Source organism: Nothoprocta perdicaria, unplaced genomic scaffold (assembly GCF_003342845.1).
Source record: "Nothoprocta perdicaria isolate Ctin4 unplaced genomic scaffold, notPer1 scaffold_23, whole genome shotgun sequence".
NCBI classification, from domain to species: Eukaryota; Metazoa; Chordata; class Aves; order Tinamiformes; family Tinamidae; genus Nothoprocta; species Nothoprocta perdicaria.
This window is the reverse complement of record NW_020455455.1, coordinates 3,243,445-3,260,780: the sequence shown is the minus strand read 5'-3', so window position 1 is coordinate 3,260,780 and position 17,336 is coordinate 3,243,445. Positions and strand designations below refer to the sequence as shown.

General features: G+C 43.1%; 1 protein-coding gene across 1 annotated transcript in view; it reads left to right on the top strand.

The window, feature by feature from the left end:
- Nucleotides 1-17,336, top strand: part of CUBN (cubilin) — a 132,812-nt gene that overhangs the window by 68,239 nt on the left and 47,237 nt on the right. Inside the window, exons 32-43 of the mRNA XM_026039382.1 lie at nt 2,571-2,727; nt 4,371-4,487; nt 6,751-6,864; nt 7,974-8,102; nt 8,359-8,491; nt 10,489-10,694; nt 11,788-11,969; nt 13,275-13,464; nt 14,389-14,586; nt 14,832-14,978; nt 15,885-16,075; nt 16,353-16,524. Coding sequence (XP_025895167.1) covers nt 2,571-2,727; nt 4,371-4,487; nt 6,751-6,864; nt 7,974-8,102; nt 8,359-8,491; nt 10,489-10,694; nt 11,788-11,969; nt 13,275-13,464; nt 14,389-14,586; nt 14,832-14,978; nt 15,885-16,075; nt 16,353-16,524 — 1,936 coding nt within the window. The remainder of the gene's footprint in view (nt 1-2,570; nt 2,728-4,370; nt 4,488-6,750; nt 6,865-7,973; nt 8,103-8,358; nt 8,492-10,488; nt 10,695-11,787; nt 11,970-13,274; nt 13,465-14,388; nt 14,587-14,831; nt 14,979-15,884; nt 16,076-16,352; nt 16,525-17,336) is intronic.

Here is a 17,336-nt window from a genome sequence, read left to right as displayed (position 1 = left end):
GTCACTGTATATAAACAATAAATACACATTTTCTTTTTTTGTACCAGACTATTTCTTTCTGAAGAGTGAGTCTGACAGCAAATGAGGTTATTTCTTTGCAGGAAAATAGAGGAAAAGAAATGAGATGTGCACTAATTCCTGTATTTTTTGCCCSTGTGTTTGGCCAGTGAAGGTTATCTGAAGTTACATTAGTGAAAGCCATCAAGAGTTTCAGGTATTTGCAGAGCCTGTGAAGGCATGGCTCAAGGAGCAGCATTTGCAGAACAAGGCACTGAGAAGGAGAAATAGTTCATTCTCTTTGGTGGCTTTGATTMAGTAAATGTGCTTCTTCCTTCCTGTTGCAGTCTAACAACCAGTACACAGGAATGCAGAAAACGTAAACCTTGGGAGCTGGAGTGGAGATAGGACTTACTCTCTTGTAGGTGCTGACAGAGAGGATCTTCCCAAAGAGGACAGCTAGGCTGTGGGGGTTTTGTGGTTCAGAAAGCAAAAAATGTCTTTTTATAATATGGTTTTGCAAACTGAGGTACTCCTCTCATTTCAGCAAGAAGGAGATGAATCCTTCAGTTATGTTCCTCGTGTAAAGACAGGAGAAGAGCAAATTGCTGTTAATGTGCAATGCAAAACAGACTTCTAAAAAAATTATTGCAAGCAGATGCATCATCTTTCTTTACTTTTACAGACACAGGAATGTGTTTCTCAGATGTTTTTAAACTCGCTTTAAGACACTATAGAGAGAGATGCAACTATTCCCTGAACCAGCGAGGAAATATTTTGGTCTCTTATCTAGACTCAAGTCTGAAATCCTCCCTACCAAATAGTTTAAGTTAATAAATAGCAGGTGAGTAACTTGATGTAGCCAGAAAATACCTGTGGGCCTCCGTGTCTGCTGAACTCGTAGCTGCCCTAACTCCTAAATAACTCCTAAAATGCCAGACCACTTGGGTCACACTTATGCATACAGATAGGCATTCTGCACTGAATCTTTTTTTTTTTTTTTTTTTTTTTTTTTTTTGGCATAACTAAGGGCCTAAAACTAAGAGTCTGACTAAGAGTCATTCCTAGTTTTCTGCAAGATTTCTGCTTTTCCTCGAGCATGTCTCCTGGAAGCAGCAAATATTTTTGATTAGAAGACATTCTTTTGATTCTCTCCCCTTGCCCCAGCGCTAACACCAAACGACTTCTGTGTGTCAGAGAGCTCCCTGGAGGAAACGTCTGCATCCCCTCTCGTGCTGGTCATGGGGATGCGTTCCGTAGGGAGCCAGCCCAGTTACCAGCAGCTCGGAGCCATCCCCAGGTCAAGCAGAGACCCTCAGCTGTGCGAGCGACACCCGTCCCTGCCACCCAGCCGTTCACACCAGCGCTGCCACCCGCCCCGCTCAGTGCCCTGCTCCTCCTGTGCCACAGAGTGCAGATAAGCCCCCTCTCTGCCGCCTAGGGGCTGTCAGTGCCTTCACTCCTGGGGGTTGCTTTGTTAGTCATTATTTTGTTCACACTCCATGGTTTGTGGTTTTTAACTCTAGACAGCTTGATTAACGTACAGAATATTTGTGCAGGGGCAAAATAAACAGAGCACAGTGTGTATTGAATTGCTGACTGTGGCAGGATGCCAAGCCAGGAGGAAAGAGTGAATGGATGGATCTGGATCTGGATCTGGTGGTTCTCTTCACCAGGTACTCGTTTGTCCAGACATTGTTGTGCACTTAATGCTCCATCACAACGACCTGTGCAGCTCACCCGTGTTGTAAGCCCAAGGGCACGTTTCATTCACGAAAACAGCCCTGGCTAAGCAGGGTATTTCAGTGGATTGAACAGGAGTTTTGTCCTTTATTGCTCAACCTGAAGGTTTATTTGAGACAGTTCATCTTTTTTYGACTACTGTTGCATTCTTCTCACTAATGCACTCAAAAGCCTTTGAATACCACAGGCAGAAACATTGCATTGTGTTACACACTTTTGTTAGAAATTTTTAATTGATCAGTACTGAACTGCACAGGCTTGCTAGAATTTGAGGTATTTAAAGGAAAAATAATGAAGTAGTAGATCTCCTTTAACTCAATGGCATTAATTTGCTCTTAGTGTAGTTTTATTTAGCCTTTTACCTCCTAGCACCGGAATATCTTCCAGGTGTTAACACATGTAAAAAACCCTGCCCCAAATGTCTTCCCTCTTTATACACAGCCACAGTCCCACTGATACGTTAGTGGCTTGTTAGAAACAGTGTAGAAGTCTTTACTGAGGCAAGATTGAGTGTTTAGCTGAATAAAAATTACACAAGAACTCACAMTAGGGCTGAGTTGGTAGTGTTGCTTCCATCACAGACATGCACAGTGCAGAACATGCACATTGTGCTCTCCTGCTGTACAGCTGGCASTGGTTTCAGCCTGAGGTGGCTGCATTCTTTGCAAACAGCCACGGAACTAAGCYAGGCAGCGCAAAGTTTGTTTGAGCTGCTAATACCAGGATTGTGCCAGGATCCATACATATGAAACCCGAGAGAGAGCATGAAACAAAACTCCTCTCAGTACCCCTATGGAAACCCAGTATTTCCTTCCCTTCGYTCGTGGCAGGTCTACGACGGCCCCAGCCAGGAGGCGCCACTTGTGGGGCGGTTCTGTGGGTCGCAGCGCCCCGCTGCCATCGTGGCCTCCCGGCACGTGGTGCATGTCCGCATGCGCTCCGACAGCTCCGTGCAGCACCGCGGCTTCCRCGCCCGCTTCGCTCAAGGTAGACCTGCCCTCACACAGACACACCTGTGGCTAAGCATTTATTTGGTTTTTTAACACAGCTTGGAATGGAAAGTTGTGGTTTCTATACGTGCAGCTCGTCAGGGTGTATTTCCAGCAGGACTGAATTCTGGGAAATTATAGATTAAAGAATTATAAAATGCAGGAACGTGTTATGTTTTTAGACTGGGAAAAAAATGCCCTCTGTGGCAAGCCATATATTTAGCAGATAAGTTGTCTACCTTTTATTCCTCCTCCCTTGGAGGTGGCTACCCAGTGTATCCTGAGAAAGCTCTGCAGCTGGCAGCTGGCACGGAGAAAGTAGCATTTTATCTCTCTCCGTGCTTACGAATCTGGAAAGGCCTGGAAGGTTTGGGAGCTGGGCTCTTCATGGAGTACATGGATTCAGGCCTGCAAACCCTGACAAACATGAATAATTTGTGGATTGCCATTTTCCATGGTTTCTTGTATGAAGTGAAATGGCTCCAACTGGGCAGAATCTGTCAAGAAAGTTTATATTATTGTTGATTTTCTTTCTTTCTTTCTTTCTTTCTTTCTTTCTTTCTTTCTTTCTTTCTTTCTTTCTTTCTTTCTTTCTTTCTTTCTTTCTTTCTTTCTTTCTTTNTCTCTCTCTCTCTCTCTCTCTCTCTCTCTCTCTCTCTCTCTCTCTCTCTCTCTCTCTCTCTCTCATTTTTCACAATAACTTTGAAAGCATTCTCTTCTCCTTCCCATTCCAAGCCATAACTAGTTTGTAATGGAGAAAATCCCTTTCTCTCATTGTTTTTTTTTTAGGAGTCTTTTCACTATATGTTAGCACTTCTCCTAGCAAAACTGTTTTTTTCTTTGAGAATTTTGTAAAAGAAAAGAAGGAATTTTCATCAGTAACGACTTCTGAAGTAGCCCAAACCTTGACACCCTCAGTTACTGGGGTCTGAGCTAGATGCCTAACTAGTATCAACCCAGGAGCCCAACCTGCCAAATACTCCTTGAGCTCCTCTCCCAGACTGGCCCTGCACAGTAGGTAGAGGGTGAGTCGGCCTGGGCTGGAGGCAGCTTCCATTCTGTCTTCCCAAAAGACCCTGTATTTCCCATTTCCTGCTGGATGGCTGCACAGCATGAGGCCTGGATCCCAGCCTTTGGAATCTTAGCTCCCCATTCATGCCTATAAACACGCCTTTGGGTGTTAGGCTCCAACCTGGGGAGCTTGTGAACAGCTTGGGAATCACGCGTGGCCTCGCGCAGCGCTGTCAGCCAGGGCTGCACAGGACATTCAGCTTCTGCCCGTGTGCAGCATCTCGYCCAGCCGCAGTTCTGTGCCAGTGCCATGTGCTGCAGACCTTGGGCATGGGCAGGTTCCTGGAGGGTTTCTGGCTGCCCTTTCCTGATTCTCTGAGATCAGAGAAATGGATGCATGATTGGGCTACTCTGAACCCAAGTTATTTTGGCCCCAAGGTTGCTCTTTTGAGCTATATATGAGGCAAGGTCTGCTCCCAAGTCTTTCTGACTTTGCTCAGATTCTCATGTATTTTACATTGCTGCAACATGTTATGTCTTGTGTGTTCCTTTTCACTACAAAATCCAATACGTGTTTTTTATATATAAATATATATGTATGTGTGTGGATATATGTGTTTCATTCTAAAGCATGTGGAAGCTTCATCGAGTCAGATTCAGCTGGGGCAGCTATTTCCTCTCCTCTGTATCCTGCCAAATACCCRAACAATCAGAACTGCAGCTGGATCATTCAGGCTCAGGAACCATGTAAGTAAAAACATCTTTTGTAGTTAGCTGGGTGACTAATATCCTCATCCTTTTTTTCTGTAATAACAATACAAAATTCCTCCTTTATTTCTCTAGGAAGTTCTGCATCCTGGTAACTGCAGAGAGTGTGGATCTCCTCCTAATCTCTGTCCTAAATCAGATTTTACTGTAGAAAAATTTGGGACATTTGGGACAATGAGGGAAAAAAAGTTTACCATTTTGTCATCTTAGCTGGTTTACTGGGACCTGAGTGTTGGAACTATAAAATAGGCATTGAATAGTATGCAAACGTGGAATCATCAATCAGGAAATCTTATAGATAAATGAGGCATAACATATAATTTGTAATGTAATATTAGACATGCATTTGCACACACAGGCATTTATATAAACTTCTTACCTTATTTTGGCCTTATTTTTTCTGGCTAGAGTTGTGTTTTTTCAGATGTATGCTGTTAACATAAATAAAATTGCAATTAAGTAATGAGAAAAGGTAGGGAGGTATTTTGTTTTAAAACAGAATTTAAAAAGAACATAAATACACTAGTGTCATGTCAACACCATCAAATGTTTCTATTTTTAGACAGGTTTATGATTAATGTAAAAGCACCAACGGTTTTCTTTGAATACCCAGTGTTCCTTTTACAGTGTTGAAGATTTCCTAAAATATATGTACAACTGGGAAGAGTTACAGTAAAATCATTTGAAGTAAATATTTATTTTTAACTGGTGACGAATGAACAATTGTTGTTCACCTGATATCTGTCCATTGCCATTCAAATCATAAAGTGTTCCAGCCACATTTAGAAGTTTATTTTGCCAAGTTATAAAACAAAAATCAATATGCCAAAGAAAACACTAAACCAAGAGCTAGAAAGTAAGCAGTTTTTAAGCACAGGTTTTTACCCGAATACATCTAAGCTGTTCCTAACCTATACAACAGTTTTTTTGTGGACAGTTTCTTATGGACAGTTTCTTACTGAATCTAGGTTGAAAGCTCATATGTAGCTTTTGCCCCCTTATTTGTTCCAGTGTGAGAGAGCAGAAAAATCCTGGATAAGAAGTGCTACGTGTATGTAGAGGCTTCCTCTATCTGTCAGAAGGACCACTACGTGCCCCACGTATTACCAGCACACAAGGCTCTTTTTGGGCCAACAACAGAGCAGAACAGAACGCAGCCATATAGAGTAAACGTAGCTGCTTCAAACCACAGCAGAGTTGCTGCACATTGTGCTCGTGCCTTTTCCTTTCCCTTCCCATTCTCTATCTCGAGGGCTTGCGCTGAGAGCTGGGGCAGCTGCCTGGCCTGGTGCGCAGCAGCGGCTGGAGCCGCGCGCCCGGGGCTGCATTGCAGCCCTGCTGGCTGCAGCGCCTGGCCCCTCTCTGTGACTTCGGCCTCGTCCAGCTAATTAACCACAGCCAAGGGAGAGACACACACKTATGTGTCACAATCAGACTTGGTCTGTGTGGGGAAGCACCTAGCGGGGCTGCGTAGGCCCCTCAAGGCTGGGACTAGCTGTTACCATGGGCTGCTGTAGAGAAAACCGCCCTCCTCCCATTCATGAATTTGCCATTGTTTGTATTGAGCGAGCTACAGCTCTGTGAGAATCAAAAATACCCTGAGTCAGAAATCCTCCTTTTTTTTCAGCTTGCAGGCTGCAGTCTGAGGGCGTGGAAAATCCAATTCCATACGGCTATAGCTGAGGGTAGTTAATGATCCTTACCCAGCCTGATTGATGCATGTGGAACATTACCAAACACTAAGATCCAGCTCTTTTGGAGCCTGGAGCAGGACACCGTCAGTTCACATTTTTGTCCAGATCTGTGATATAGATCCCACAGGGACAGGAGGTCATGGATGCATAGATAGCGGTTTTGTTTTTCAGTCATAATGTGTAATCTTTCCGTGTGGTTTTGGTGACATTTGCAACCTACACCCCTAAACTAGAAAGCAATGAAATATGAAGATATTTACCATGTCTTTCACAGTAAACATTAACAGACTGCCACCAAATTCAAAATAAATTTTTTTCATAATTTTTTTATATAAATCATTAAATAAAAATTATGTCAGACTTTATGTTTTATGATCCAGTAACAGACACCAATTTAGTTAACTGTTTGACCTCAGGGGAAGGAAGATGGTACTTTTGCTATCCTGGAATGAATAAGGAAAATAGAAATCCAGTGTGTGTTTAGCTGTCATCATGTGTGTGTGAGATGGCGTCCTTCTCGTCAAACTTTCCCTCTTCTCTCTTGCCAGTTAACCACGTTACCCTCTCATTCACTGACTTCAATGTTGAAAACAGSAGGCAAAACTGCACGACGGATTTTGTAGAGATTTTGGATGGGAATAACCACGAGGCTCCTCTTCGAGGTACTGTGCTTTCCCCTGCTTATTCCATGCAGAGGGCACCAACCAGTGTGAGCTGGAGGAGGATGTTTTTTGGGAATGGCCTCCTGCCCCGTGGGCTTTGCAAGGGCCTGTGATGGAGGCGGCCCAGGACACCCCTCGGTGGATCCATGGGGGCCGCACAGGCGCATCCGTCAAGGCTCATGGTGTGGATGGAGCTCATCCTGGGGCCCYTTTCCCTCCTTCTTGGGTAGGGATGGAGGGAGCAGAAGGCTCTGCCATAGCCACCCAGTTTAAATGGTTCTACTCAGGTTAACTGTACAGGGACGTAACATGACCCTCACTCATAAGCAGAGGCATCACCATACACAGGTGAAGAAAGATGCAGCTTTTGGGGAGTAGAAAACAATCTTTTCTCAACCTTCAAAAGCTTGACTTTCTGCCGGTTTCTGATTTTTCTGTGGCTTCCTCCTCATTTCCCTATCCAGAGTCATCACTCCCCTGTGTAAGAGGCAGCAAAATTGAACATTGTTTAAAGTGCCAGGAGACCACAAGGCAGCCATGGCTGCAGCGAGATCCTGGCTCCCCTTGCACGCCCAGCATTGCCTCAAATTCATTCAGGAAATTGAGGGCATCTGTACCTGATTCTGCCCTCCCTTACACTGGATTCACACATATCCCCTGAGCAGGAGTGGGGTTACCTTGAATGGGCTGTAACTGAGAACAGCCTTCCCTGCTCTGTCCCCTGCCCTGAGCCTCTGCTCTGTCCTCATGCCATGCAAGAGGACCTGTGAACTAGCACCTTCCTCTCTGCTGCCAGGAGCCTTCCTGCTGGAATATCTTTGTTAGGTTTAACCCTCATGCTGTATGAGTTATAGTTTTGGGTTTTTTTTTTTCCTAATTAGGCAGTATTTTCAGGACAGAGTGAAAGCAAGTACTGAGTTCTCTAATAAAATGACTATTCCATATTTACGTGCATTTAATTTACAATAGCAGTTGCGAGCAACAAATGTTATCCCTGGCTGCTGGCAGGGATCCCAAATGTTAATCCCAGGTTGATCCCAAATGTTAGGTTAGCGAGAGTCATTTTAAGCTGAACGCTCAGTTCCTGCCTCTGGCTTGTTCCCTTTCAGGCCGCTACTGTGGCTCCGCGCTGCCGCTGCCCGTCACTTCTTTTGGCAGTGCCTTGGTGGTGAACTTCATCTCCAACAACAACGTCACCGCCGGGGGCTTCCAYGCCACCTATGCTGCTTCGTCATCGTGTGAGTCCATGCAGCGGGTGCTGCCAGCCTGTGCCTCTCGTTTCTAAGAGAAGGAGCAGATGCCACATCCCTTTGTCCCTCTGACATTGCCACCTTTAAATGTSATATTGCCCCAACTCTTATTTTGGCCAAAATCTCAACAGGGAGATCACCAAATCAGAGAACAAGAAGTGCCTTCCTGATCAGCAAGTTCTCTGGCCCTCTCTTTTCTCTAGGTTATCTCTCTGCAGCCTCTGCTGTCTCCTTCTCGTTGCAGCCTGTGGGGGTACTTTCCACATGGAGCGAGGAGCTTTCAGCAGCCCCGGCTATCCCGATCCGTATCCTCTGGACACCGAGTGCGTCTGGAAGATTCTCAGCTCCCCTGGGAACCGGCTMCAGCTGTCCTTCATGTAAATGCATTGTCAGGGGTTATTGCTCAGCCCTTAACGGAGCTGAAGGAAGGATGCTCGCTGCTTATTTAGGAAATGCAGTTACCAGACGATAAAGCTGAAACGTGTCCTTAGAATAACCTGGAAGGAGAACACAGCAATGGCTCGTGACAGCTCACTGTCAGTGCTCTCTTCTTTTAGTTATTGCTTATGTTAAGGCACATATAGTATTATATAAATAGGTGGTTTATTGTTTGAAAAACATGAGATACTGAAGAAGCCAGATTTTTTTTTCCAGAGGATGTTCCTATTATTTCTCTACTGCCAAGTTCATCATACTATATTATTATACAGCTGAGTAACATAAAGTGCCCAAATACTCCATAGACTGTGRACTGTAGACTATGAAATTGATACAAAAAAAATTTCAGACAGGAAAGTCATGCATGATCCACAGAACAATGTGGAGTCCTTTAGCATGGTGCTTAGGTTTTGTTTAACCATGATGTGGGTTTCTGAGCTTTTCTGCTTACAGTGCCAAGGAAGAGGGCACAGTCCCTTTGCAAAGCTGATCAGAGATCAGCAGGATCTGAAACTTGCTTTTCTGAAACTTGCTCTTGCAGCTAGTCAGGGTGAAAGGAAAATAATGCCAGCTGCATAAGGTCCAATTTGTTAAGCACATACTGTCTCAATAACACAATAAAAAGGACATTATAGTCCTCCTTTACTCACTGAAAGAGTGTAAGTGCCACAGCCTGAACACATTTTCCAAAGTATTTGCTGCAAAATAATTAATAACAGCTTTTCAGAACAGAACCAGAGGTCCACTATGAAGCAGAAACTATCAGCAGTGCGTGTATTTGGATATATAAAGTGATACTGACCTGATGTAGGCTTTTTTCCTTCAGTTACACTGAAGTTACAAGCTGAAAAACACTGGAAAACCTGGAGTCATTGTGTTAGAAAGTTATTTATTTTATTTAGTTCAGTAGTAGGGTTTTATGAAGCTTTGTTGGCACGAGATATTCATTTTCTTCAGGTTGGTCTCAACAAAATTGCCTGTCTTGCAAGTTTAGGGTTAGCTTTAAATTAGTCTAAAGTGTATCCAGATGAGTGGTTGGAACCATTTCAAAGACAGTCTGTACGCTGGGGACATATGGTATGTTGATGACTGAAGGAAGGGGAGGAGTTGTTACCAGAAAATCAGAAAGCACAAATATCTGGGGCATTTTTTATGAGAGACACATTCTGGAATCTTTTCTATATATGCGTGGCCAGCTTCAGAAAAGCATATTGGACTGAATAAAAACACTTCATTTAGAATAACCTCACTTAGAAATTATGAGATAGTGATTTTTGTAATCTATTTAGCATTCAGGTGGGTGCAGTAATTGAAAGCTTATTGTTTGATTGCCAAATCCTATTCATTTTCTAAGGAAAACATTGGTTAAGAAGAATTTCTATTTTTWAATTTTTTTTTCTGAATCAGTTGCATGAAATATAAAGAGGCCAAAGAGGCCGTACTATTTCTTAATTCCGGAGAAAGAGCTCAGGGAGCTTTGAGCTCTGAGATGTTGGYTACAAATGAATCTAGGCCCTTGGAAATTGTTTTCTGATCAGAGAGTATAATGAAATAATGCAGCCACGTAGGGGTCTGCAAACTGATTTGTAAGACTAAAACTTTTCTCTGCACCCAGTATTTGCAAAAGTCTATCATGGCCTTATATTAAAAATCTGTCAGAAACTTTCTGAGTTTCAGTGATGTTGCTGGAGAACCAAGACGTCTTTAAAAGGGTTTCAGAACTCTTTAGAAGTCATAATTTTTCAAACTGAAGCTCTACCATGAGGTAGGARGACAGAAAGGAATGAGCTGTATGGACAAAGTGATTCCTGGGTCCTGGTGAGTGTTGCTGCCATCCTGCTGGCACCAGCCTCAGGGGGACTGGGGACACAGCAGGGCAAGCTGAAACAGGCTTCGGTCCCTCGTCTGCTCATGCTCTCCTCCTGCTTTTGAACAGAGCRTTTCAGGTGGAAGAGAGTGATGGCTGCACCAAGGACTACCTGGAGATCCGGGAAGGGAACGAAACGGGCGTGCTGGCAGGGCGGTTCTGTGGCAACTCCTTGCCTCTAAATTACACATCTACAGTGGGACATGTCCTGTGGGTTAAGTTTGTCTCAGATAGCTCCATCACTGCTGGTGGCTTCACGGTCACATTCTCTCACTGTAAGTAAATGTTTTTTCATTAAAAACTATTGTTTTTCCGTGGCACTTGCAAAAAGATTCAAAAAAAGGTGAACGTTTGGCCTTGTAAAGTATATTGGAAAATTCATGTTGAGATCAGCAAGGCTTCTCACTTTCATGTGACTTCATATTTTCTAAAATATCACAGAATCACAGAATGGTTGAGGTTGGAAGGGACCTCTAGAGATCATCTAGTCCAACCCCTCTGCTCAGGCAGGGACACCTATGTATAAATATCCTAAATATCTGGCTAAACTTTAGATGGATTCTCTTTCTAAAATATATCAAAACATAACTCATGTGCATACAAGTCTATTAAGTACAATGAGAGGAATTAGGCATGAACTTTTATCATTTTTAATTATTATAACGGAACATTAATTCCAGTTGAATCACATATAATCCTTATAGAAGCAAACAAATTCCATGGATTAGACAAAATATAATATGTTTTCTTTTTAACTTGACTGTTTTCTAAGCATATGTCTCAGCTCATCACCTAGTTATGAGATTCCTCCTTGAGTTATGCTGGGCTAAGAGAACATGAATAAGGGCTACGTGCTAAAAACTTCTATGGTACCCCAAGATTGCCAGTAGCCTTAGAGTTAGAAACACCTGCTCATGTGTCAGTGCTACTCAACTCCCAGCCATTTTCCCTGCTTTGGGACTTCTGTTACTCGTTTTCGAAAGGGTAGGACCTTTCGATAGGTCCTAGCTCAGCCGTTTGTCCTCAGGACACAGAAAATCATTTATTAATGATCCCCGGGGCGGGTGAGCATGAAGCAGGTGGAGGAGGAGGGGAACTGAACTGTGCTGATCCTTCCCRTCTCTCCTACAAGCAGAGCTACGTGGCTGGGAGGGATAATTTCYTTTGGATAGGGGTACATGTCATTCCCCACCACAAGGAAATACTGGGATGTGCGTCCCAAGACTGAGACTCAAGTCTATACTTGAAAGTACCCTGAGTAAGTCAAGTCGTATGGACTGAAATGAGATCTACAAGCCGTGCCTGTGCCGCAGCGCTTCATTTAACCTATGCAACTTAGGAGCATTAGTTGTCTCTCTTGTTTTTTAGTGTATGGAAATGACATTGTGGGAAGCAGAGGACAAATAGCTTCGCCGCAGTGGCCCAGGAGGTACCCTCACAATTCCAACTACCAGTGGCGGATAAGCGTAAACGCTTCGCAAGTTATCCAGGGTCGTGTCTTGCAGATGGATATCGAAAATCATTACAGATGCAATTATGACAAGTTAAAGGTGATTTCCTTTTGAGAATTATTAAACTGATAAAAACAATTACTGGAAAAACTTAAAAGAGGAATGGGTAGAATTTCCACAGGTCAGGTTGGGGCTCATTGGATTTGCCGTGGTATCTTTTCAGTAATTCTTGGGTTAAGGAAAAGCCACATATTCCCTAACAGATACTTCCAAGCTGGAAGTTTGAAATGTGATGAAAATAAGTGCACAAYGGTGCAATCATGATTTTTTTTTAATCCAAGTATTTCAAGTCAGATACCAGAATGAAAGATGGAGCTTTGCTCAGCATTGGTTCGCTTGACAGCAGTGATAATATCAAACCAATCCCTCTAGAAATAAGGCAATAAAATTTTAAAAGCCTACATGTGCTTTAACCCTCCCAGTGTTCCTCCTCTCCCTCCTTGCTGGTGCATTGATTCCCTCCCTGTAATTATCTAGCCTTTTTCAGGCTAAAAATATAGTAAATAGAGTGTTAAGCAAAATAGAGCAATATTTAAAATATTTGTGTTTCATCCTCTTTCATAACAGGAAAGTTAATACTAGATCAAAATATTTGAATGTAATTTATTATTAATTCACTGTTATCCAAATATTCATTCAAAAAGGAAATGTAACTTTTTTCATCTCATACCAGATATAGCAGCATCTTCTCTCTTCCAGCTCTGCCTGGCTTTCTTTGTTCAGCCCTCTGAGAGAAAGATCAGCTCTTTAAATCAGCTCGATATTCAGTGGGACTAAATCAGCCTGGGTCCTTTAATGGGACTCAGAGGTCAGACCTTCAATGTAATGCTAATTTGCCCTTTCCTAGCTTTCTCTATTGGAAAAGCTATTCTAGTTTTTCTTGGGCTGAAGAGAAGAAGAACACAAATAGGACAGAAAAGTGGCAAAAGAAAAACACCTTTTAATCAACCAAGAATTTAGTTTGTAAATTAAGAAAATTGGAATATTTTTAATACATTTTTATTTGATTATATATATTTAATATATTTAGATATATTAAATAGATATGCATTTAATATATCTAATAAAGCATATGTGCTCATTGGGAAAAAAAGGGAAAAGAAAAACATACAAGCAAATGAATCCCTTTCTCTGCAGATTTTATTGTATCTCAACAAATCAGTCTCAGCACAGCACACAAATGTATTAATGGATTTTTTTTTTTTYCCACACAAGACACCAGTCAATATCCCCAAAGTGACAGGGAATATGTGGAGCCCGATGGCTTCTGTCCAGATCCTGCTGTGAGAGCTTCATGGTTGCACGCAGTCAAACTTCATCTGTGTTTCTGTTTGGCGCGAGCAGGTGTTCGACGGGCCCAGCGTTCATTCCCGGCCCATTGCGACCTACTGCGGCAGCGCCCCTGCCTCCTTCGCAGCCTCTGGCAGCTCCCTGACTCTCCAGTTCCAGTCGGACGCATCCGTGAGCGGAAGGGGCTTCCTGCTGGAGTGGGCGGCAGTGGAGGGCTCTCCTGCGGCCCGCACCCTTGCTCCAGGTTGGGCTCTGCTGGTGCTCACGGCCGCGTAGCCAGGACCCAGGGCTGCACCAGCTCTGCCCCAGAGGAGCCCTCCTTACTGGTTGAGGGGGACCTCGCACTGACATTTTATTAAAGCATTTTAATAGCTATATTGAACAATTTCTGTGGACACACATTATTTTGCAATGTTTTAAAAATGAGACTGTTAAGTCTGGTAGAAGGATATTTTTCTTTATACTGATACTTCACTTTCTATATTTTAATGGGAAAAAAAGATATTTTGCTTGATATGCTATCCTTAGATCATTGGCCCTTGTGATTTGAAACTTTTCATAAAACTGCACCATAAATCGAGAGAATATGACCGAGAGAATATATGGTTCAGCATGACCGTATATCTCTTTGAGAAATATCTCCTGGAAGGAAGGGGAATGTGCTTATAACATCGTGGATTTTGTTGGAGTACRTTAAAAAAGGGAAAGCTAAGGCTAATTAGGATGTAGTAAAATGTCTGATTTCTAAATCTGAAGGCAGATTTGTGAGGACAGAGGGACTAAGGATTCGTGGGGCTTTGCGGGATAGCAGCAGTATTTTATGGGGTTATGTGCTGGGAGAGCACTGGATAACCCATCAAGGGCTTCACCTGGCCCTAAACACAGAGCTGCAACGTTAGGAATGGAGAAGAGCTTCAGTTTGAAGAGAGTTTAGATCATTTAACTCAGCTGACCAGTACCCGTTGTGTACGGTTATGCGTACAGCCTTCCTTTCCCAGGCCTTTACTAACCCGTGTTAGGTCCTGCTAGAGCCTGTTCTAGATACTCCTTGTAATGACATAGGTCACAGCTTACTACACCGGTGGGCAAAGGACTATAGTCCTTGTAGGTCAGGCTATRCTCAGTTTAAAAATCAGACGTTTTCATTTTGTCTCTTTGTCTGTGGCAGGTGCATGCGGGGGGACTGTAACAACTGAACAAACACCTTCCTTCCTCTTCTCCCCGGGCTGGCCCATGAATTACAGAAACTTGGCTGATTGTGTGTGGCTTATCAGAGCTCCTGGATCCACTGTAGAGCTCAATATCCTGGCCTTGGACATTGAGTCTCACAGCTCATGCAGCTATGATCAACTTGTTATTCGAGATGGTGAGAAGTTCATCTTGCTCTTCCGTGACAGAATGAAATAGACACTCAAGGTTTCAGTATCTAAAATTCTCTCATTCAATTTATACTGTTTCACTTAGAGTATTTGATGGCCTATGAAAATGCTTATTGGTCTGAGCGAGTTTAAARATCTTGAAAAATACTTACCTGAAAGTGTGAGACTCACAGTGACAGGCAGGTTTTAATTTATTTGATTTTAACACTAACATTTCTCCTTCTCACCCCAGGAGACACTAGTATTTCTCCAGTGCTGGCTACTCTGTGCGGGCGAGAACCTCCTGGGCCKATAAGATCAACAGGAGAGACCATGTTCATCCACTTCATGTCAGATGCAAGTGTCACTGGAGCTGGATTTAATGCCTCCTATTACAAAAGTAAGATTTGTTTCCSTTCTCCCTACAGTAAGTGTCTGTCTTGCTGCTTACTGCTGGGTAAGGAAAGAAATGCCCCTTGATGACATTTTTAACAGATGTCTGTACTCAGTCCAATTAACCACACAGATGAATTATTCACATCACACAAATACACATTCATAAATCTCTTTTTCTGTGAAGGTAAAACTTGCCATCTGCCAAGAGATAAGACATAATGCGGCATGATTCAACTACTCCAGTGTCTTTCCAGAAATAGAAATAATACACACTATGACTAAAGAAAGTTTTAACAGCTTAACTAAGAGGTAAAAGAGAAAGAAYGCCCAGCTAAGAGAGGGAAATGAACAATTTGGAGCACAGACACAAAATACAGATGAATCCTGAGAGCTGTRTAAGTTCCAAGCAGGATGTTAGCAGTTTGCAGTGGTGCTTCTCCCACCCATATCCAGAAGGTGACATTTCTGAGTGGGCTGAAGGCATCAAAGAAGGTGTAATGAAAATAGTCAGCAGCCAAGGTGACTTCTGACTTGCAGCTTGTGGTGGTGCTGGTGGTTTGGCCCGTAGGTAGAAGCAAAGGACTCAAATACTGTCAAGATACGTCCATGCCATGGAGATCCTTGGCAAAGCTGTCTGCTTAAGAATGTCTGAGAACCAGATCTCACTGTGGGAATGTTGGGTGTGTGTCATTTTGCTACCTCCTGCCTTGTATTTGGTGGATCATCCATTGTGTGCATAGCTGCATGTCTCTCAACTCTTCAAACACTTGCCTCAGTGTTTGTTTTTTTTTTGTTGTTTTTATTTGTCACTTTTCCTTCTAAGAGAAGGAGGGTTTTTTTTTTTTTCTGAATGAATATCTGAGTAGTTAATGCTAAAATTTTCTTCTTGTCTTCAATTCTTTCTTCTCAGGCTGTGGAGGCTATTTGCATACAGGCAGGGGTGTGATCACGTCTCCCAGTTACCCTCAAAACTATGGTCCTAACCTGAATTGCTCCTGGCACATCCTGGTACCCTCTGGATTTATTATTGCTGTCCATTTTGAACAGCCTTTCCAGGTGAAGACGGAGGATGCTTCCTGCACCCGTGGGGATTATGTAGAGGTGAGGTTATTGGATATGGCCCCAAATCCTCAAAGCTATTCAAGCTGCTGGCTCTTACAGACTTCAGTGTAACATAACCAAGCTACTCAGGAGGTGGAAATACCAAAGAGAAACACCAAAGAGATTGATTCTCTGCCCCTCCTTTATCTATTACTGTGTGTTAAATAATCACTGGCTCCCTGTTGCTCTCAGACCTGGAAGCACTGGGATAGYCTGTGCTCAGTGTGGGCAGGCCAGGGCTGTGAGCTCCAGTGGCCTTAGCAGTTTTTCCTTTCAGCTGAAGAACGGAGCGGATGCTGCTGCTCCCCCTTTGGGGCACGGGCGCTTCTGTGGAAGCAGCCCCGTCTCTACCATGCACACCTCGGACAACCAGCTGCTTGTGCACTTCGTGTCTGACAGCAGCAACGAGGGGCAAGGATTCAAGCTGAAATATGAGGCTAAGAGTCTAGGTAAGTTYAGGTGATAAACACAAGTTCTGTGACTCAATAGAAATAACTTTGAGTTTGTTCTCTTAATGTGTGGTTTGTTCCTTGTTATAAAGGCCAACTCAGAGAGACTGTAACCTGGCAGATGTCTGGATAAATGTCCTGTTTTCTGTCTCAATGTGTGACTTTTGATCCTACTYTCCACCTACTTCTCTTTAAAGAGAGGCAGCTCTGGCTCATGGAAACTGGAGGCATTAAAATAAAAATATATCTGATTATGAACCCTTTATGAGGCAGTTAGGATCTTGTGTTAGCAAGAGATATTCATAATTCRTATAGGAAAGGAAAAGAAGATGAAAGCAAGAACATGAGTTTCAATGTCTGGTACACAATGCAAATGCTAAGTTATGTCAGGGATGATTCAAGCTGGCGTAGCTAGRAAAGTGTGCTCTCCACTGAGAAAATAACATTCCCTGTTGGAGCTAACATTTTTGAAAGACTGACTCATGTTCCAGGATAAATCAAGGACYTGGCACTTGCAGTTGTTCTCCTGTATTTATGGCACATGCCACTTGGGACATAGGGAGCCCTCCTTCAAGCAGTGACTAAACATGAACTAACATGGCTAAGGCAACTTGTCAGTCCGTCTGAGTTTGTAAGTGCTTGTTTTCTGCCTGCTTATGCCTACTGCTGCAGAGGAGCAGCATAGTGGGTGCATGAAGGGAGTGGGTGAAGCTGTACAGTAATATTTCTACCACTTCAGCCTCGAAAGCCTCCTTGACTAAAACCCTATATTTATCAGCATTGATCAGCATAGAATCATAGAATCATAGAAT